The sequence below is a fragment of the Schistocerca nitens genome, chromosome 1 (genome assembly GCF_023898315.1).
Source record: "Schistocerca nitens isolate TAMUIC-IGC-003100 chromosome 1, iqSchNite1.1, whole genome shotgun sequence".
NCBI lineage: Eukaryota > Metazoa > Arthropoda > Insecta > Orthoptera > Acrididae > Schistocerca > Schistocerca nitens.
In genome coordinates this window covers 715206513-715229685 of record NC_064614.1, presented here as the reverse complement: position 1 = coordinate 715229685, position 23173 = coordinate 715206513, and the positions used below count along the sequence as shown (strand labels likewise).

Genomic DNA, 23173 nt, shown 5'->3' with positions numbered 1-23173 from the left:
GGTAATGCATTGATACCAGACTGCGGGGGCCGGCCGGTGTGGCCGTGCGGTTCTAGGCGCTTCAGTCTGGAACCGCGTGACTGCTACGGTCGCAGTTTCGAATCCTGCCTCGGGCATGGATGTGAGTGATGTCCTTAGGTTAGTTAGGTTTAAGTAGTTCTAAGTTCTAGGGGACTGATGACCTTAGAAGTTAAGTCCCATAGTGCTCAGAGCCAATTGAACCATTTGAACTATTTAACACAAAATGACATTAAAAATTAAAGTTATTCACGAGCAGCTAGTTGAGAATATGTATGAACATTAAATGACACGACGAACTGAAATAATATGACGAAGAGTTCAGCGCTCACTGGGAATAGAGCCCCACACATATCGTTGTTGACTACACACAAAGAGACGTCAGCTACCGAATTTTTATCCACCAGCTGCTCAGAATAGCATCTTGAACTTACAGTCATCTCGCATATAGTTCTGTGTCTCACTGGGAGTTAAAAACGTCAGATATCGTTAGTGTTGACAACGAATGAAAATACATTAAAAATCAAAATTATTATCCATCAGCAGATAGGTGTTCTCATGATAGAGCTTGATAATACATAATTTAATTTTTATTGCCGGGCCAGGATTCGATCCCATTCACGCGTAATATGTGAAGGTGTTGAGGAATCTGCAGTTTTGAACAAACAACAAATTGTAGCCGAGCTGTATTGCCACGAAGGGATCAAATTCCGCGTTAAGGGCGGTCTGAGTTGCATTCCCAGTTTAGAACCAATTTTATCGACATACAGAAGCTCAAATAAAAGATGGAATAAGTGTCCTGTGACCATACATAGCGTTTGTGTCGTCACTTGAAATAAATAACTAGTATAAGAAAGGTTACTGGTGATAGTTTCTACATGTCGCCACTCCAGACTTTATTGTGGTTCAACCTACCGTCTACTTGGTAAAGAAGGAATACCATCTTTAATGTGAATTTTCAGACCACGCAGCCATTATATCTCCTTCACTTGGTGTAGCCAGGAGAGAATGGAATCTGTCTCTCCCTATCTAAAATCATTGACGGAAGTGGGAATCGAACCCAGACCATAGGTATAACAACCTACCATCCGTCCAACAGACCACGAAATCCTCTTCTCTGCGAGTCATTTTTCTATCGTAACGCAGTTGCGCCACACTGGATGAGAATTCTGACACACAGGCTCCCTGTAGTAATTTGCAGCATGTTCAGTAAATTCATTTACTTGGTTGACCGAATCACCATGAACTAGCTGCCTCGGCTACCCAGTGCATACATTCGACTATTTTGTAATCACAGAAATAAAATCACGTAACTGCCACCTACACACAACTGCCAACAGTGTAGGATGCAGAAGTTTAAATAGGAAGTGTTCCTTTCCACTTGAGCTATTCTATTGCGCTATCTGTTACTAGAAAACGTCGTTCAGTCCAAAAGAAAAGCTGTAACTGTTTGTCTCTCAGAAGTCAAGACCTGGCCATATGCATAATCTCCCAGTGCTGTGGAATCCAGAAGTTCTGGAGGAATAGTTGTCGAGCTCTGGAGCTGTTGTAGCTACGTGTCAGCTAGTAGCGTGTATAAGATGTCGCGAGTTCGAATACATTTAGTGCTACATTTTTTAAAACGCAATTCTGCTCTCTGCTGAAGGTATCAATCTAATGGAACTTTGAACATAATTCCCTTCACTTCTCAGCCCAAAGTAGTCGCATGTGGAAAAAGGGCTAACTACTGTGACATTTTGTTCTATTCAGGTTTAATAGACAGCAGGCAGCAGATGCATCTCGAAGATGTGCAGGGAGAGCGCATCGTGCCATAATATGTCAGAAAAGTATTTTCTACATTAGCCGTCGTGTGGTAGTGATATTTTATCCTTCTTCAAACTTTGTTTGACAGCTTTAACTCAGAACAAGTTTTCTACATGCATGTAATCAATAAACTGCATGTGCATTGTCAGACTGTCATAGGTAACATCAGAGAATTCGCATATATCGTTGATGTTTAATTTCTCTCTCATGTTTACTATTGTTTTAACAACACTAAAGGAAACCTTACGAAAATTGTGCACTGTATTATAAGAAATGAAATAAAACTAACCATGATAACCTTACGACGAAAGTATCTGTACACAAGCATGCCTCTATCGACACGAATTAGTAAAATACTACTCACTTAGATTTTGATTGGGTCTGTGTTTAATTGGTATGCTGTGTCATACTCAAGAGGTATGCAAATGTGGCATTTCATAAATATAGTTACGTATTCCTAGAAACCCAAAATTCGCTTGGCAGCAGCGGAAAGAGGCCTTACCTGTTGTGCAGCATTGTAAGTTTTTCAACATTGCACTATGAGCTGAAAGCATTTTCTTGCGATTTCCTTATTGATGTTTGATCTGACTGCTTGTAGCTCTTTCACAGAAGGGATAAAAACGTTACAGTCAGTGAGACTGGAACTGCGAACTGTAACAGACGCTTTTTCACAGGTCAGCACGTTACCACAGAGCTGGCGAGGAGGTATGGGTCTTAGCTTCCTATTACGACGGCAATAGTAACTAGAACTCGTAAACCGCTATTTGAAGGTCGAGATTAGTTGCGGTTTCCACCTGCAACGACTTTCCTGGGCTGAAAACAGTAAATTTTCAATCTTTTGTTACCCTTCAAGCGATAATAACTCAGATTATTCAATGGTAATGACAGGTAAAATCAAGTGAACTTTGAGGCTTAATTCCGTGCACACCAGGAAGTAACTCGTCGATCACAGAGTTGCCAAACATACGTTGCCTTGTTGCCAAATCTCAGTTACAGTACCAGCAGGAAGAAGACGAACCGATGTGATCCTACAGCGGTCTGGGAAGTGACCATAGCTGGTGTCTCCAAGTCGCGGCTGCTACGGCCTGGAATACGTAATGCGTCTGATTCGCTTTCTGTAACTAGGTTTAGGGACTGGAGCGTAGTTACTAATAATACTCAGAACTGACCGCAAACTGAGCATCATAAATCAGTAACTCTCATTGTTGTTTTTATATTTCTTTCGTAAGTGTACTCAAAACTAAGAAAGTCATTCACAGGCGTTTTCGTGCCTCGCCGATAGTCGAGCACAACATACAAATAAAAATCAAAAAGAATGTGTGTGTGTGTGTGTGTGTGTGTGTGTGTGTGTGTGTGTGTGTGTGTGTGTGTGTGTGTGAGAGAGAGAGAGAGAGAGAGAGATAAATAAAAAGCAATGAGAGAGAGTGTAAAAAATTGTTGTAAAGAAATCTTTCATTAAAATGACACGTTCCACATCATTATGAAATGTCGTATTCATGATCTATGGAACAAGAGTTAATCTAATGTAATCTAATCTAATCACATCATATTGATGATTAGCCATGAAGAGTCATGAATTACCGAAATTTTGCCCAATACCAGTAACCAAATCTAAACTTGAAAATAAAAGACGACAATTTTTGTAATAAACCGTGACTCCTATCAAGACCCTTTCGTCCCTGTTATCTAACCACGAAAGATGTCTGATATACCTCCATTCTGAAGTAACAAAGTGTGCATGCATTTAAAGATGAAGTGCATGATGTGAACTTCTGTGACGGAGATACGAACCCAACACGTAATCCGATTGTTAACTAAGAAACATCAAATGTTACGTATCGGTTTTTCTTACGAGCCGCTAGGTGTCTGAATCTAAAATAAGGATACAAACTTTTGTGCCTAAGCGACAATCGAACTGCACACCTACCGTGCATCCACGAATATAGCTTAAGTATCAGTTGCTTACTCATGAACAGTAAGATGTGTGCGTGTTTGACCAGAAATAACGACACCTGTTGCGATTGTTGGAAACACATGAACAGACATTGAAATTGCGCGTTAATTTTCACTAGCAGGTGGGTGTGCACTTGATAAAGCTAGAAATGAAATTATGAATATTTTTGTACTGGATCAGGTTTCAGACCCACATACTTACCTTTGGAGGAGACCTAGAGAAGATTGCAGTCTTGGGAAAAGGAACGAAATGACTGAACTATACTGTTCCGAGAGATTCAGATCCTCGAAAGAGGAGATACGAATTCGAATCACAGTCCAGCACCAAATTTTTAAACGTCTCTAGTTCAATCAAGTACAAGTAAAATAAGAGCCCAGTCCCTTTAAATGGATATCGGTTCATCAAATAAAATAAAATTTCCTAATGTAAGTAAGCTTACTGGCGACTGTATTTCTGTTTACCATGACTTCCGCTGTGTCATTTCCCAACGTAAACCGGCTCTGCCCAGTTGGTAATGAAGGAACGTGATGTTTAATGCGGATTCTGGATTATAACGTCTTTCTCTTGCGGTTACCAGAGGTAAAATAAATCTGTTTGTGCCTCTTAAAAGTAAATGCCTGAACCCACGCATTGCACCTGTGATAGCTCGTTCCAACATACCATTGTGGCCACATTACCCACCCCCAAGAGTGTGCTGTAACGGATGATGTGCTTAGCTTACAAAATTAGTCACGGTGGAAAAATGCGAGTCTATTAAATGGTCAAGTAGAAGCAAGTTTCTGACGCAGAGATTATGCTATTCTCATGTCAGCAGGATGTAAAGACTCTTCTAGGCATCATAGGCTGGATGTGAAGCCATTTTGATTTTTCACAAATTCAGCAAATTTCTTAGTTCGAGAAAATCCACTGTGAAGTGTGAAGTTGCCGGATAATTCGATTATTACTGTTATTATTAATATCATTCTATTCATACCGCTGCTGTAACAAGTGCTTGAACATCATTGAATGCCTTTTGGTCACTATAGATGTAGTTTCCCAAGAACAGTTTCTTTCCCTGTCTACGGAATCCTTTTCATGTTAATATCAAACACCAGCAATTACTCGTAGATTACTTTAAAACTAAAGTAATTGACGAAGACGTTACTTGGTAACAAAAACGCACTGCCTTTCTTCATTTACTTTCGCCTAGAAATGGCTATCGCGTACTGACAAACCAAAAGGCAAGAGATCTTACTGCCTTCCGATATACGTTGCTGTTAGTTCTTCCACATAATTTGGTCGACATGACCTGTTTCAAGTTGTGTATGACAGACTAAGAAATTTGCTGAATTTGTGAAAAATCAAAATGGCTTCACATCCAGCCTATGATGCCTAGAAGAGTCTTTACATCCTGCTGACATGAGAATAGCATAATCTCTGCGTCAGAAACTTGCTTCTACTTGACCATTTAATAGACTCGCATTTTTTCCACCGTGACTAATTTTGTAAGCTAAGCACATCATCCGTTACAGCACACTCTTGGGGCTGGGTAATGTGGCCACAATGGTATGTTGGAACGAGCTATCACAGGTGCAATGCGTGGGTTCAGGCATTTACTTTTAAGAGGCACAAACAGATTTATTTTACCTCTGGTAACCGCAAGAGAAAGACGTTATAATCCAGAATCCGCATTAAACATCACGTTCCTTCATTACCAACTGGGCAGAGCCGGTTTACGTTGGGAAATGACACAGCGGAAGTCATGGTAAACAGAAATACAGTCGCCAGTAAGCTTACTTACATTAGGAAATTTTATTTTATTTGATGAACCGATAGCCATTTAAAGGGACTGGGCTCTTATTTTACTTGTACTTGATTGAACTAGAGACGTTTAAAAATTTGGTGCTGGACTGTGATTCGAATTCGTATCTCCTCTTTCGAGGATCTGAATCTCTCGGAACAGTATAGTTCAGTCATTTCGTTCCTTTTCCCAAGACTGCAATCTTCTCTAGGTCTCCTCCAAAGGTAAGTATGTGGGTCTGAAACCTGATCCAGTACAAAAATATTCATAATTTCATTTCTAGCTTTATCAAGTGCACACCCACCTGCTAGTGAAAATTAACGCGCAATTTCAATGTCTGTTCATGTGTTTCCAACAATCGCAACAGGTGTCGTTATTTCTGGTCAAACACGCACACATCTTACTGTTCATGAGTAAGCAACTGATACTTAAGCTATATTCGTGGATGCACGGTAGGTGTGCAGTTCGATTGTCGCTTAGGCACAAAAGTTTGTATCCTTATTTTAGATTCAGACACCTAGCGGCTCGTAAGAAAAACCGATACGTAACATTTGATGTTTCTTAGTTAACAATCTGATTACGTGTTGGGTTCGTATCTCCGTCACAGAAGTTCACATCATGCACTTCATCTTTAAATGCATGCACACTTTGTTACTTCAGAATGGAGGTATATCAGACATCTTTCGTGGTTAGATAACAGGGACGAAAGGGTCTTGATAGGAGTCACGGTTTATTACAAAAATTGTCGTCTTTTATTTTCAAGTTTAGATTTGGTTACTGGTATTGGGCAAAATTTCGGTAATTCATGACTCTTCATGGCTAATCATCAATATGATGTGATTAGATTAGATTACATTAGATTAACTCTTGTTCCATAGATCATGAATACGACATTTCATAATGATGTGGAACGTGTCATTTTAATGAAAGATTTCTTTACAACAATTTTTTACACTCTCTCTCATTGCTTTTTATTTATCTCTCTCTCTCTCTCTCTCTCTCTCTCTCTCTACACACACACACACACACACACACACACACACACACACACACACACACACACTCTTTTTTATTTTTATTTGTATGTTGTGCTCGACTATCGGCGAGGCACGAAAACGCCTGTGAATGACTTTCTTAGTTTTGAGTACACTTACGAAAGAACTATAAAAACAACAATGAGAGTTACTGATTTATGATGCTCAGTTTGCGGTCAGTTCTGAGTATTATTAGTAACTACGCTCCAGTCCCTAAACCTAGTTACAGAAAGCGAATCAGACGCATTACGTATTCCAGGCCGTAGCAGCCGCGACTTGGAGACACCAGCTATGGTCACTTCCCAGACCACTGTAGGATCACATCGGTTCGTCTTCTTCCTGCTGGTACTGTAACTGAGATTTGGCAACAAGGCAACGTATGTTTGGCAACTCTGTGATCGACGAGTTACTTCCTGGTGTGCACGGAATTAAGCCTCAAAGTTCACTTGATTTTACCTGTCATTACCATTGAATAATCTGAGTTATTATCGCTTGAAGGGTAACAAAAGATTGAAAATTTACTGTTTTCAGCCCAGGAAAGTCGTTGCAGGTGGAAACCGCAACTAATCTCGACCTTCAAATAGCGGTTTACGAGTTCTAGTTACTATTGCCGTCGTAATAGGAAGCTAAGACCCATACCTCCTCGCCAGCTCTGTGGTAACGTGCTGACCTGTGAAAAAGCGTCTGTTACGGTTCGCAGTTCCAGTCTCACTGACTGTAACGTTTTTATCCCTTCTGTGAAAGAGCTACAAGCAGTCAGATCAAACATCAATAAGGAAATCGCAAGAAAATGCTTTCAGCTCATAGTGCAATGTTGAAAAACTTACAATGCTGCACAACAGGTAAGGCCTCTTTCCGCTGCTGCCAAGCGAATTTTGGGTTTCTAGGAATACGTAACTATATTTATGAAATGCCACATTTGCATACCTCTTGAGTATGACACAGCATACCAATTAAACACAGACCCAATCAAAATCTAAGTGAGTAGTATTTTACTAATTCGTGTCGATAGAGGCATGCTTGTGTACAGATACTTTCGTCGTAAGGTTATCATGGTTAGTTTTATTTCATTTCTTATAATACAGTGCACAATTTTCGTAAGGTTTCCTTTAGTGTTGTTAAAACAATAGTAAACATGAGAGAGAAATTAAACATCAACGATATATGCGAATTCTCTGATGTTACCTATGACAGTCTGACAATGCACATGCAGTTTATTGATTACATGCATGTAGAAAACTTGTTCTGAGTTAAAGCTGTCAAACAAAGTTTGAAGAAGGATAAAATATCACTACCACACGACGGCTAATGTAGAAAATACTTTTCTGACATATTATGGCACGATGCGCTCTCCCTGCACATCTTCGAGATGCATCTGCTGCCTGCTGTCTATTAAACCTGAATAGAACAAAATGTCACAGTAGTTAGCCCTTTTTCCACATGCGACTACTTTGGGCTGAGAAGTGAAGGGAATTATGTTCAAAGTTCCATTAGATTGATACCTTCAGCAGAGAGCAGAATTGCGTTTTAAAAAATGTAGCACTAAATGTATTCGAACTCGCGACATCTTATACACGCTACTAGCTGACACGTAGCTACAACAGCTCCAGAGCTCGACAACTATTCCTCCAGAACTTCTGGATTCCACAGCACTGGGAGATTATGCATATGGCCAGGTCTTGACTTCTGAGAGACAAACAGTTACAGCTTTTCTTTTGGACTGAACGACGTTTTCTAGTAACAGATAGCGCAATAGAATAGCTCAAGTGGAAAGGAACACTTCCTATTTAAACTTCTGCATCCTACACTGTTGGCAGTTGTGTGTAGGTGGCAGTTACGTGATTTTATTTCTGTGATTACAAAATAGTCGAATGTATGCACTGGGTAGCCGAGGCAGCTAGTTCATGGTGATTCGGTCAACCAAGTAAATGAATTTACTGAACATGCTGCAAATTACTACAGGGAGCCTGTGTGTCAGAATTCTCATCCAGTGTGGCGCAACTGCGTTACGATAGAAAAATGACTCGCAGAGAAGAGGATTTCGTGGTCTGTTGGACGGATGGTAGGTTGTTATACCTATGGTCTGGGTTCGATTCCCACTTCCGTCAATGATTTTAGATAGGGAGAGACAGATTCCATTCTCTCCTGGCTACACCAAGTGAAGGAGATATAATGGCTGCGTGGTCTGAAAATTCACATTAAAGATGATATTCCTTCTTTACCAAGTAGACGGTAGGTTGAACCACAATAAAGTCTGGAGTGGCGACATGTAGAAACTATCACCAGTAACCTTTCTTATACTAGTTATTTATTTCAAGTGACGACACAAACGCTATGTATGGTCACAGGACACTTATTCCATCTTTTATTTGAGCTTCTGTATGTCGATAAAATTGGTTCTAAACTGGGAATGCAACTCAGACCGCCCTTAACGCGGAATTTGATCCCTTCGTGGCAATACAGCTCGGCTACAATTTGTTGTTTGTTCAAAACTGCAGATTCCTCAACACCTTCACATATTACGCGTGAATGGGATCGAATCCTGGCCCGGCAATAAAAATTAAATTATGTATTATCAAGCTCTATCATGAGAACACCTATCTGCTGATGGATAATAATTTTGATTTTTAATGTATTTTCATTCGTTGTCAACACTAACGATATCTGACGTTTTTAACTCCCAGTGAGACACAGAACTATATGCGAGATGACTGTAAGTTCAAGATGCTATTCTGAGCAGCTGGTGGATAAAAATTCGGTAGCTGACGTCTCTTTGTGTGTAGTCAACAACGATATGTGTGGGGCTCTATTCCCAGTGAGCGCTGAACTCTTCGTCATATTATTTCAGTTCGTCGTGTCATTTAATGTTCATACATATTCTCAACTAGCTGCTCGTGAATAACTTTAATTTTTAATGTCATTTTGTGTTAAATAGTTCAAATGGTTCAATTGGCTCTGAGCACTATGGGACTTAACTTCTAAGGTCATCAGTCCCCTAGAACTTAGAACTACTTAAACCTAACTAACCTAAGGACATCACTCACATCCATGCCCGAGGCAGGATTCGAAACTGCGACCGTAGCAGTCACGCGGTTCCAGACTGAAGCGCCTAGAACCGCACGGCCACACCGGCCGGCCCCCGCAGTCTGGTATCAATGCATTACCCTATCATCCATTACATATAATCATTTCCATAGTACACTTGATATTATAGATGAGTAGGACACAAGACAGGACATAGATAATGTCCGTTTGACGTCAACAGTGTGTAACATTTTACTTTTTTTGAATAGGACAATGTTCCTCTCCAATAATTTTTAGATTAGTTACAATAAGCTTACGCTGCAAGAGAATTCGCTTGTATTTTTCAATATGTGGTCTGTTGTCGGTTTGAAGGCCTTCCATAACATCGGCAACGTAGTGCAACTCCACCGAGGGCTGTCTGGAGTAGGGTGGAGATAGCAATGTGAAAGTTGCGAGCTGTCGAAGACGATCTTCATATTCCTAATGCGATTAGGACATCGTATACTCTTGACGACGTTTAGCACCTGTGCAGTCAGTCACCCAATTTCAGAATTCATTTTGAGTAATCCTGCTAAATTCCCAAAATATTGTCTTTTTATATTGATGAGTAATATGGATAGTCGTCACGTTCATGTGCCGTCTACAACGCAAATTTAATGTTACTATCCTAGGAACTAACCCGCAATACGTTTTGTATTTCATAATCGGAACTATCTGCATTAACCGTCATCAGAGCAATGTCAGGGAACAGAATGCAGCAGTGCCTTGCTACCTACTTGAGGACCTGCTTGAGTCGTGTTCTAAGGAAAGGGTAGTTGCTGGTTCACATTATATTACACTAGCGAGAAGTACCGACTTTTCCTTTTCTCTGCAAACATCCAGAACTAAATTCAGTAACTAAATGCTAAGAATATATTTGCATTGTGCCAACTCAAAGATCAATAGATATGGATATAGATATAGATACAGATTTTTATATTTAAAGCCATTCTCGTTCTGCGTTGGAATAAACATCATTCATTATTTGCTTGTTCTTGTTACGATTGTTATTGTCATTCTCTCACTCGCAAGAGTTGTCGCATTCCTATTTGGTATCGATGCACATGAAGAGTGGCTATGAAAGAAGGGAATACTGAATGTTACGTCATGCAGAATACACTCATTTACTTCGGCTCCTCGTGATCTACGCTACAGGAGAAGTGAGATACATAAAGTTGACAGTGTGAGGACAGACCTGGTAGCACAACTGTGCAACTACACAGTGTTACCAGATAAAATGGTGCTGCGGAATCGAAAGTGTAGTACGGACTTTGCCACAGTAGCAGACAGCTGGTAATTTAGGACCATGACCGTGGATTACACTTTGGTCAGTGCTGGTTAGAGTGCTGCAACTGTAAATGGAAGGCTTTGTTTGATAGTCTTATGCTGATGCTGTCTGAATAAATTATGCCATTGGATACAAAGCGGTTTAGTTTTGAGACCTAACCCACGAGGGGGGAAGGCACAGTGGTCTGCTTCAGGAATTCCAAGCAGTAAAACACAAAAAACAACCCAGGAAGGGAGACATGCATTTGGAATCTGTTCATCGTTACGGGGTCAAACAAGAGGGTAACATTACTGAAACAATGATCGGGCTACTTAGTATATAATAGAGCATACAGATTTCAAGGAGGAAACGTATGAAGACGCCGACTTCCTCGTTATCAATATGTGCGGCATATCTTTCGTGTTAACGAAAGTAAATTCCCGCTTTACCTCTTCTTGCGTGTCAAATGAAATGAATGCCATGAGGAATAGAATATTTGTTGACTGCGTCTCTTCTTGCTTCCATCCTTACCAACATATTTCTTCATTCTCGTGGTAATCATGACATTCTATGTGTATGCTGCAAAAGATTGCAAGTGGACAAATTTGACATCGAGGTGCAAAGCGTTATATTCAATTCGAATAAGCTTCCGGTGTATTTTTACTTCGTTTGTATTTTTAGATGATTATGAACGTTACGGAAAATTATCTCACATGCTTTATGTTGAATGAGAAACATTGAATGATCCGTTTTGCTTTCCCTACGTTGAAATGATATAATGTCGGCGTCAACAGCCTTCTTCCACGCCGGAAGCTGAAACTTGTATGATTCTGGATTAATGATAATTGAATGTCTCATATGTATACATAGCCCACAAGGCGACGTCAGAAACCATCAGGGGAGAACGCCGCATAAAAACCAAACGTGCGCGCGCGTCTCCACTCTGAAGAACCGTATCGGAGAATCACGGCAAGCATTTCGCTGAAGAGCTGCCTCGTCAGAGAGCCTAGAAATGGCAGCGTCGTAGCAAGTATTTGTCAACACTCCGATAGTGCATTTACTTCCGGGTGTAGGTCGGCGTTACCTCGCTAAATTCACTTGACATTCGTTTTCCACATCGAAGACTCGTACGATATAATCCACTGCTAGATGACACAATTAGAAAGTATATTTAATTTCTGGACTCCAAGAACGGCGTTCTTCACATAAGTAACACCTGTTTGTGTGTGCATTCGGGAGGACGACGGTGCAATCCCGCGCCCGGCCATCCTGATTTAGGTTTTCAATGATTTCCCTAAATCGCTTCAGGCAAATGCCGGGATGGTTCCTTAGGAAGGGCACGGCCGATTTCCTTCCCCATCCTTCCCTAATCCGAGCTTGTGCTCCGTCTCTAATGACATCGTTGTCGACGGGACGTTAAAACAGTAATCTCCACCTCCTCTGTTCGTGTGTTTAAGGTTGCGTTTCGAGGCTCAGGCAACATCGCAGTGACTATATTCCGCCTCTGGCCGCCAGTGTGTCGTTAGCTCAGAGGTTCCCTTGTGCGTTGCAGTGCTTGTAATATAAGACATAGCAGTTCGAATCACGGTAGAAGCCGCTGACTACAACCTTTTATTTTCCATTTTAATTAATGGAGTTGCGAACTGCTAGTAAAAATTTCTTATGCGAAATCTGAAGAATGCCTTTAAACATCAATCTTCGTCCGATTTCGACTTAGTAAATTAAGTTACTATCATGGATTTCTGCTTTGCAAATTCCAAGGTGCTTCACTGTAAAATAGACCCTGAAAAGATTCAAACCGACTGTCAACGATATAAATTTGAGCTTTGTTCGTCATATAGGTCTAACATGTCAGAAGGTTGTTTATGAAGCGCACATGTTCATTAATATAGTTCCCTTCTTCTAAATTTTTGCAATAGCATTTCACTGTAGATGTTTTCTAACACCGGCGTTAGCAATTCCTTTCCGTTCTCTGAAACCTTCAAAACGACAAATTTTTCTGGTTTAAATCTGATGACCGTAACTATCACTTCCGATCAACAATAAATATTTCATGAACCCATACATGGAACTCCAAATGTGCAGTGTTCCTGCACTGCTACACAGCATGCATTGCAAGGTATTCACACAGTTTATCGCATAGACTTACCATAAGGAATGAAACAAGAACTGTAATACACTTTACACCACAGACGCTCACTCTGGCTTGACGAAAACATCCAAACATTGACCAAAAGTTGCACAAATAATTGAGTTTGAAAGGAAAAGAAACGAGGTATGAAGCATTTATAAATTCATCGAATGTAGTGAGGTGGTTTAATTTCGTCCCAGTCTATAAAATTAATTTCGGGCCATACTCAGCTCTTGCCGATTAATGTAATATAATACGCGCCTACTAATCAGGGCGTCTGTCTCCGTTGCTTTTGAGCGTGAATGGAAATTGTAGAAATTTTCTGTGGAGCAACATTTAATAATAAAGCGTTTTAAATCATCAAAAGCGATGAGCGGTAGCAGGCGCTTTCGATAAAGAACGGGGGAGTGCAGCGCCGCTGCTGTCGCCACGGCCGCTGCTAGTAGCCAGCAAATGGATCCCGGAGCTTTGCCGCATACGGCGTCCAGAGGAGGACAGTCTGCAGGAAATCTGCGGCAAAATCGTTACTGGATAACATTTTGATATCGGTGTGTCACAAAGCGAAATAGATTGAATCTGCGCTACCATTACATTCACGTCTTTAGCATTCAGACAGAAGAGGCTATAAAAATATTTTATGCCAGCTGCTCTCGATCCACTGACATTATGAACAGAAACAACGCACGCTACCGCTAGACCACAGGCGTAATCAGCCTAGAGTTTCTCTATCATGGGACAAGTTTTCCTCCAGGAAGTGCCGCAGTCTACAGTGTTGCCAGATTGTGCAGATAACCGGACTTAGAGAATTAGCGAGTTGGCCAGTTTTTTTGTCCCATGTCGCGATCGGCGCGGACTTACCCTCTGAAGCGGCCGGCCGCCGGTCAAGTTTTATGTCGAAGAGTGTACCATTCCACAGGTCCCAAGTGGAATGATCGTCATTTTTTAATGAACACTATATGAAAGAGTCATTTTACAAATACTAATGCACTGAATTTAAAATAAAAAAGTTTTTATTTATTTATAAGGTAATAAACATGTAATACAACTACTATAATACTTTTTACAATGAACACATTACTGCACTGAAATGGTGCAGAAGTTAGATTGTACTTATATACAAATCAGTTGGTTTTACTGAGAAATTCATCAATGGAGTAGAAGGAGTTGGCCACCAATAAATCCTTTAGGCTTCTCTTAAACTGAATTTCATTGATTGTTAAGCTTTTTATGGCTGCTGGCAAGTTTTTGAAAATGTGTGTTCCTGAATAATGCACACCTTTTTGTAAAAGACTAAGTGACTTTAAATCCTTGTGAAGATTATTCTTATTTCTAGTACTGATTCCATGAATTGAGCTGTTGGTTTGAAAAAGTGATATATTTTTAATGACAAATTTCATTAAGGGATAAATATATTGGGAAGCAGTAGTTAGTATCCCTAGTTCCCTAAACAGGCTTCTGCAGGATGTTCTTGAGTTCACACCACATATAATGTGCATGTAGCATGTATTTGTCGATAGTTTTTGAAATGTATCGATATATATTACCAACAGTGTTGTGTGTGGCGGTGATGCGCACTACACTCGCATTCGGGAGAAGCTGAGATGAAATCCCTGTCCATCCATCTAGAGTTGAGTTCTATATGCTTTAGTTTAATTCTCTGGCCATCCGATTTCGTGCGCCATCGTTGGCCAATCCAAGCTTGTGCTACGTTTGAAATGACCTCGTCAAGCTACGGAGCAATGAGCACATGAAATCACTAGTAAGGCTTATCAGTAGAAGACAAATTTGCTGGGATAATCCTGGGACAAAAAGAGTTCTGAAAAACCAAACGGCAGAATATTTTGTTACATAATTTGTCTAAAAAGAAGAAAATATATTGAAGAAAGATTTGACGCACCGTTGATGTACGAAACCGTGTGCAGCAGCTGCAACGCTCATATGTTGGTGACGTAAGGAGCCCATTGCTTGCAGTTCCGCCAGACAAATATCCTCCAGTACATTTTAAAATTCCAGGATTCTAACACTGAATTTTAAGTTCTCTATCGGCACCTTATTTGCTGTACATGGTTTCGAGCATCACTCAAACGCTCGTCAAATGTTTCTCTAATCTATTTTATTTCTTACTTTAAGACAAATCAAATCTAAAAACAATATACCGCACTTTTTTTATTTACAAAGTTTCTTTAGAAAGCTTGAAATAAATATACTTAAATATCGATCGATATGTAATTATTATTGCGAGTATAAAAGTCATGAAAAAGCATAGAAGTTTCAGTTTATGGGTGATTTGATATGTTTTTACCTTCATTTACATAGCTAGCAGCAGCTGTTGGTGAAATACAAGGGTGATTTGGTAAGTTTGGTAAAAACTGAAGAAAAAATTTCGTTTGGTAAACAAGTCTCCTTACTTCTCAACATAGTCCCCTTTGAAGGATATACACTTGGTCCAGTGATCCTCCAGTTTTTTCATTCTTGTGGAAAAATAGGTTCTGCCAGGTTCTGCCAGGCTCTGCAAAACACTCGTTGACTGCAACTATCACTTCCATATTTGTTGAAAATTTCTTCCCAGCCAACCAAAGTTTGAAGTTACGGTACAGGAGGAAGTCACTGGGGCTAAGCCTTGCGAATGTGGTGGATGCAGAACCAATTCAAGGCCCAATTTATGCAATTTCGCCATTGTTATCGTAGACGTATGGGATGGTGCATTATGTTTGTGAAAGACCACTTTTTTGCCTGCCAGCCTTGGTCTTTTTTCAGCCAACGCAAGTTTCAACCGATCCAAAAATTAAGCATAATACGGTACAGTTTCTCCAAGTACTGTATGAGGATTATTCCTTGGGAATCTCAAAAAACCGTGGCCATCACGTTACCAGCTGACAAAATGGTTTTTACCTTCTTCGATGCACTTTCACCAGCCTTTGTCCATTGTTTTGACAAGCGTTTTGACTCTGGTTTGAAATGACGAGTCATATTTCATCAACAATCACAAATCGGCGCAAATAAATCTTGCGGACTGTGATTAAATATCGCCAGAGTTTGTGCTGAAATATTTTGCCGGATGCGCTTTTGGTCGATTGTGAGCAATCGCGGTGCTTTTTCGTAGCTAATTCTCCGTGCAGGTCATAATGCGTTCGCTCAGTTGAGATGGCTACAGTCTCAGAATTTTTTTTGGCGGTCTTGCATTAACGTATGATGGATTTTGTCAATGTTTTTCTTTGTGGTGACCTCAGTTGGACGGCCGGAGTGTATGCTTATCCGACCACGTTTAAATTCAATAATCCTAAAGTAAATGGTTTTCAGTGATGGTGCAGAGTCCACGTGAACTTCATCCAGTTCTGTTTTGATCTGTGTGGCAGTGCAACCTTTCAAATGAAAATGTTTACTAACAGCATGAAACTCAGTTTTCTCCGTTTTAAATCGCAGCCGACACTCTCTGACCAGGTAAGACGGCTGACAACAATGAACTTATACGCTGTACTTTGTTGAAATGCTTTATGCGATCTTTGGGGTTATTCAAGCATTAAGTCTACTGGCAGTACTGTGTATCTCTTCCAGAGACTATAGAAATGGTACAAAAGAGATAAGGACGCGTAGAGAAACCTACCATTGTTTTCCCTTCGTTAAATACTCGCAGGTGTTAGAATGGGAATAGCTGTTATTGGCATGAAGTTTGTTTATAGGCGTCGAGGAACAGAAACATGACGATATAACACATGCCGTGGTCGTAATTATCCCTCCACTATGCCCAGCTGGAGCATCCTCATAATTAAAAATTTAATTTCCTTAAACGCCGCCTCAGCTGTTGCAGAAGTAGTCAAGTATAACTTTTTAGGGAAATTGTAGAAACCGATAGGGATTATAATACGTAAAATAATTTGTCGTACATGTTGTAAATAGTAGATCTGTGGATATGAAGAGGTTAACGCATGCTAGGGGCAGATGGGTAAAGGCTTTAACCCAGGCAAAAGGCTGATGGTTTAAAAAACTTACATTGAGGTGACAAAAGTCATGGGAAGGGAGATGCACATATCAATATGGAGGCAGTATCGCGTACACAGGGTATAAAAGCGCAGTGCATAGGCGGAGCTGTCATTTGTACTCAGGTAATTCATGTAAAAAGGTTTCCGACGTGATTATGGCCGCACGACGGTAATTAACAGTCTTTGAACGCAGACCGGTAGTTGGAGCTTGACACATGGAACTCTTCAGTTCGGAAATCGTTAGGGAATTCAATATCCCTAGATCCACTGTGTTAAAGAGTGTGCCAAGAATAGCAGATTTCAGGCAATACCTCCCACTATCGACAACGCAGGGGCCGACGGCTTTCACTTAACGACCGAGGGCAGCGGCGTCAGCGTGGAGTTGTCATTGCTGACAGACAAGCAACAATGCGTGAAATAACGGCAGAAATCAATTTGGGGCGTACGACGAACGTATCCGTTAGGAGAGTGTGGTGAAATTTGGAGTTAATGGGCTACAGCAAGACGCGAGTGCCTTTGCTAACTGCACTTAGACTGCAGCGCCTCTCCTGGACTCGTGGCCATATCGGCTGGATCGTAGACGACTGGAAAACGGTGGCCTGATCATATAAGTGTCGATTTCAGTTGGAAAGAGCTGATGATGGCGTTCGAGTGAAGCACAGACTCTACAAAGCCAAGTTGTTCAAAATGTGTGTGAAATTTTATTGGACTTAACTGCTACGGTCATCAGTCCCTAAGCTTACACACTGCTTAACCTAAATCATCCTAAGGACAAACACACACACACCCATGCCCGAGTGAGGAGTCGAACCTCCGCCGGGATCAGCCGCACAGTCCATGACTGGAGCGCCTTGGACCGCTCGGCTAATCCCGCGCGGGGCAAAGCCAAGATGTCAACAAGGCATGGTGCAAGCTGGTGGAGGTTCGATACTGGTGTGGGCTGTGTTTACATGGAAAGGACTGGGCCCTCTGGTCGAAATGAATCGATCATTTCCAAAACAACGGTGGAGTTATGGATGACAGTTGTTCGTGATTGCTTTGAACAACATTCCGAATAATTTGAGCGAATGATTCAGCCACCCAGATCGTCCGACATGAATTCCATCGAACATTTATGGAACGTAATCGAGAGGTTACTTTGTGCACAAGATCCTGCACCGGCTACACTTTGGCAGTTATGGGCGGCTATAGAGGCAGCATGGCTCAGTATTTCTGTAGGGGACTTCCAACGACTTGTCGGGTTTATTCCATGTATGGTTGCTGCAGTACGCCGGACAAAAAATAGCTGCGACACGATATTAAGAGATATTCCACGACTTTTGTCAGCCGGCCGCTGGTGGCCGAGCGGTTCTGGCGCTACAGTCTGGAACCGCGCGACCGCTACGGTCGCAGGTTCGAATCCTGCCTCGGGCATGGATGTGTGTGTTGTCCTTAGGTTAGTTAGGTTTAAGTAGTTCTAAGTTCTAGGGGACTTATGACCTCAGCAGTTGAGTCCCATAGTGCTCAGAGCCATTTGAACCATTGACTTTTGTCAACTCCGTGTATATACGCATAGTACCATAGTGACAGTTCAACATACGATGTGTACTACTTTTACGACTGCAAGAAGCACAAAGTCTGCAAAAGAGAAAAACCGCGTGTAAGTATTACAGTCGTCAGTTGTTGAACTGAATGTTGCTGTCTGTAAGCCACACCAGCTGTGACATTTGTCAATAAAAGAAAACAATGCTAGTACAATTAGAAGCATTTCACCACTTTTCAAATTTCCATACTGACCTTTCATCATTTACTGTCTTAAGATCGTGCCCTGCCGTTAACAGGATAACTGTGAACAAGTAAAGGACATCATGATCGAAATGATCGCAAGTTGTTGCGAAGCGAACGTAGTGTTGATGTATTCTAACAAATGAAACATTCTGTGAGACCCGGACGAGTGCGTTCTGATTACTTTATTGTACTGTGGGAACACGGCAGGTGTCACCGTTCTTTTAGAAGACTCCGAGGGTTCCTCAGAATTTAAAGCAGTCTGTTTACCAAAGATTCTTATTCTGTTTGAGAAGCGACAGTGTAGATGAAGAAACGAAAGCTAATACGATTCGTCAAAAAAGAAATGGTGAAGAGGTTGCATCACACATACAGACTCGGGTAGATTATATAAAATCCGTGTTATAATACACATGCTCGCACATCGTAATTCTGAACCGACGGCTGATGTAGATACAAGTATGGACCACATTATAAGGACGCTTTTCTTTACACCTCATCCAACGTAACTAACATTCTATAATAATTGCATATAAATGTAAATAACTTCAAAAAATATTTTTATGAACAAGCACAAAAACAATATCTCTAGTTTCAAAGATGGTTTTTATTAACGTATACGTCAAGAGCTGCTTTCTGGTCTATTTCCCCCTCTCTCTCTCTCATATATTTATTCTACATCTGCACTGATAACCCACAGTACGGTATGACTTAATTTCTCGGATTACCTCCTCGAAGTCTTTACGCCAGATATAAAAAGTGAAGTTAATGTATTTTTGTTGTTTTAATAAACAACAATTTTACGAGCTGTAAGCCGAGTTCTTCCTAACATCATGCCTTTCAACAGCTGCGGTTGCGCGGAATATAAAAGAGTTTCTTTTTTGTATTGTAATTTGGCTCACAGATATATGAGAGTAAGGCTTTCTGCAGTACTAACAAGGGAACCTCCCCATCGCACCCCCCTCAGATTTAGTTATAAGTTGGCATAGTGGATAGGCCTTGACAAACGGAACACAGATCAATCGAGAAAACAGGAAGAAGTTGTGTGAAACTATGAAAAAAAAAGCAAAATATACAAACTGAGTAGTCCATGCGGAAGATAGGCAACGTCAAGGACAGTGTGAGCTAAGGAGCACCGTGGTCCCGTGGTTAGCGTGAGCGGCTGCGAAACGAGAAGTCCTTGGTTCAAGTCCTCCCTCGAGTGAAAAGTTTACTTTTTTTATCTTCGCAAAGTTATGATCTGTCCGTTCGTTCATTGACATCTCTGTTCACTGTAATAAGTTTAGTGTCTGTGTTTTGCGACCGCACCGCAAAACCGTGCGATTAGTAGACGAAAGGACGTGCCTCTCCAACGGGAACCGAAAACATTTGATCGCGAGGTCATAGGTCAACCGATTCCTCCACAGGAATACACGTCTGATATATTCTATACGACACTGGTGACGGCATGTGCGTCACATGACAGGAATATGTTTTTGACACACCTAACTTTTACACTTGGCGAATGGGTAAAAAGATTCTTCTACCTTGCCGATTTAGGTTTTCTTGTGGATGTGATAATAACTCCCAAAAAAGTGATGAAAACATAACGGACGGACAGATAATAATTGTCTGAAAATAAAAAATTAAACTTTTCACTTGATGGAAGACTAACGAAGAAACTCTCGTTTCGCAGCCGCTCACGCTAACCATGGGACCACGGCGCTCCTTAGCTCACACTCTCCTTGATGTTGCCTATCTTCCGAATGGACTACTCAGTTTGTATATTTTGCTTATTTTTTTTTCATTGTTCCACACAACTTCTTCCTGTTTTCTCGATTGATCTGTGTTCCGTTTTTCAAGGCGTATCCACTAAGCCAACTTATAACTAAATCTGAGGGGGGTGCGATGGGGAGGTTATCGTGTAAGTGTATTTCTGAAAGTGTCCGCCATTGCAGTCAGCTGAGCATTTCGGTTACACTCTTTTATAGTGACTAAACAAATCGTTGACAAATATCTTTACGGTTAATTTAACTTGCTAAGGAACCGACGAAGAATATTAAGTGACGGAACATCGGTATTATAAACTAGTGTGCAATTCTTCCAATGACTGGATATGGCACATGCCTTCCACACGAATTGATTTATACGGCCGTTCCGCCTTAAATCGCTGTGGATAGATAAACCAACATAAATGGGTGTTGCAACTCATTTCGGTGACTGATTGCTAATCGCGTAATCAAGCAATATCGATGCTTTTCATCTATTTACTCGCACCGCATTGCGTTTATGGTAGAGGGCTTCTGTTCACAACTCAGCACGGATTTAGTAGCAGCGCTTGTGCGAATCTCAGCTTGCCATTTTCTAGCACGACATCCAGCGAACCAAGGATGAAGGGCAAAAGACAGATTCCATATTACTAGATTTCCGGAAAGCGTTTGGCATAGCATACGGAATAGGTTTACATATATGTAATTGTCCTGTAAGCAGCAATCTGCGTGTGGTTGGTGATGACGGTGTATTGTGTCATCGTTAAATGACTGTAGGACCATAGAAGAAGACTTATACAAATTACTATTTGGTGCGGTGAATGACAATTTACTGTAATAGTAGAAAATGATTTACATAACCGAAGATATGTATTTTGACGATGACTTACGTTCTACTCAAGGCCAACTATTTTTGATACTTGAAACTCGATAATGGCCCAAGGCCGAAATCTAGATTGTAGAATAAAACCTGTTGCACAGTCAAATGGCGGTTATATCTTTCAAAAAGAAAAATGTAAGTTATTACAGATGAATAGGAAAAACAGTCCTGTAATTTTCGAATGGAGTATTAGTGTTGTGTTGCTTAACAGAGTCACGCCTATTAGTATCGAGACGTAACATTGCAAACCGACATGATATAGAACAAGCACGTAACGTCAGTAGTGCAGAAGACGAATGGTTGACTTCGTTTTATTGGCAGAGTTCTAGGAAAGCGTTTCAAAACACTACTAAGAAACTTCAGACAACAGTCAATTGCAGCTGACTGCAGAACGATTCTAGTGCCTCCAACGTACATTTCACGTAAGGATCGCAAGGACAAGAGAAATTAGGGTTCGTACAGAGGCATATAGACAGTCTTTTCTCCCTTGCTCCATTTGCTAGTGGAAGAGGAAAGGGAATGACTATAGCCGTATTAAAACTATTTAATAGTGGACATATTTCGCATTGGAGCTGATTTCCTCCAATCAGAGCGCTCAACGTCACGCCTGAATCGCTCGTCTTTGCCAAATTGCGACAATTTGTCAGTTCACTTTCAGTTCCTTGTCTGACATTCTTTCTTGGTGTGATTGGATCCCGGATCATGGGTCTGACACTTGTTCCGTATTTCATTGTATGTGGTGATCACAACAAAAACAAAACAACACAACGATACTAATGCAAAACGCAAGTTTCATACACAACACTAACCATACATTGCTGGATGTTTAGACAAGATGCTATTCAGCATCACATAAACAGTTATCATAATCACAGAGATACATTAGATAGGATTAAGCTTATCCATTGCGGATGTTTTAGAACCCGTGACTGTTTATTCAATGTAAAAACATAGAACTGCAAACAGTCCCTTTTTTGAAATAGTTATTTATTATTCTATGAACCTGTTTTCGAAACTTTTTAGGCTCATCTTCAGATAGTTTTTCCGGAAGTTACATAGATTTTTCAAGCATAACGCTGGGTGCTGCCTCCGTGACAATAAGGTGGAACATGCTTTAATGTATCGCCATGAGTGCCGACAGATAAACAATACTCATGGCGGTGCATTAAAGCATGTGCCATCTTGTTGCAGAGATAGTATCCAGCATTATACTTGAAATAGATATGTTACCTCCTGAAAACCATCTGAGGATGAGCCTGAAAAGTTCATGGAATAATAACTGACTATTTAAAAAAAAAAATGACTGGTTGCAGTTTTATGTATTTATAGTACATTAGATAACCTTCGCACTACATTCTGTGAGTTGCAATTCAGCGTTGCGAGTGGGTCTTCATGTTGTATAGCTAGAGAAGGCCGAAATGCACGCTATAACAGGATACGTAATGAATGCTATAAAGAAAAGTACGTAGCTTGTGGAATACTTAACTTTAATCCATCATTTGTATACATCGTTCTTGATGAGACATGCTTCATACGATAACTATCAATTGCTATGGCGCCTTGCTAGGTCGTAGCCATTGACTTAGCTGAAGGCTATTCTATCTTCTCTGCAAATAAACGAGGCTTCGTCAGTGTTGCATCGCTAGCTAAGTCGTCCGTACAACTGGGGCGAGTGCTAGTAAGTCTCTCGAGACCTGCCGTGTGGTGGCGCTCGGTCTGCGATCACTAACAGTGGCGACACGCGGGTCCGA

The 23173-nt window shown here is 40.8% G+C and overlaps 1 protein-coding gene across 1 annotated transcript in view; it reads right to left on the bottom strand.

Moving 5' to 3' along the window:
• Positions 1–18871, bottom strand: part of LOC126196880 (uncharacterized) — a 130808-nt gene extending 111937 nt beyond the window's left edge. The window contains exon 1 of the mRNA XM_049934599.1: positions 18807–18871. Within this exon, the coding sequence (XP_049790556.1) occupies positions 18807–18816 (10 nt within the window). The 5' untranslated portion in view covers positions 18817–18871. The remainder of the gene's footprint in view (positions 1–18806) is intronic.
• Between the last annotated feature and the right edge of the window lie 4302 nt (positions 18872–23173).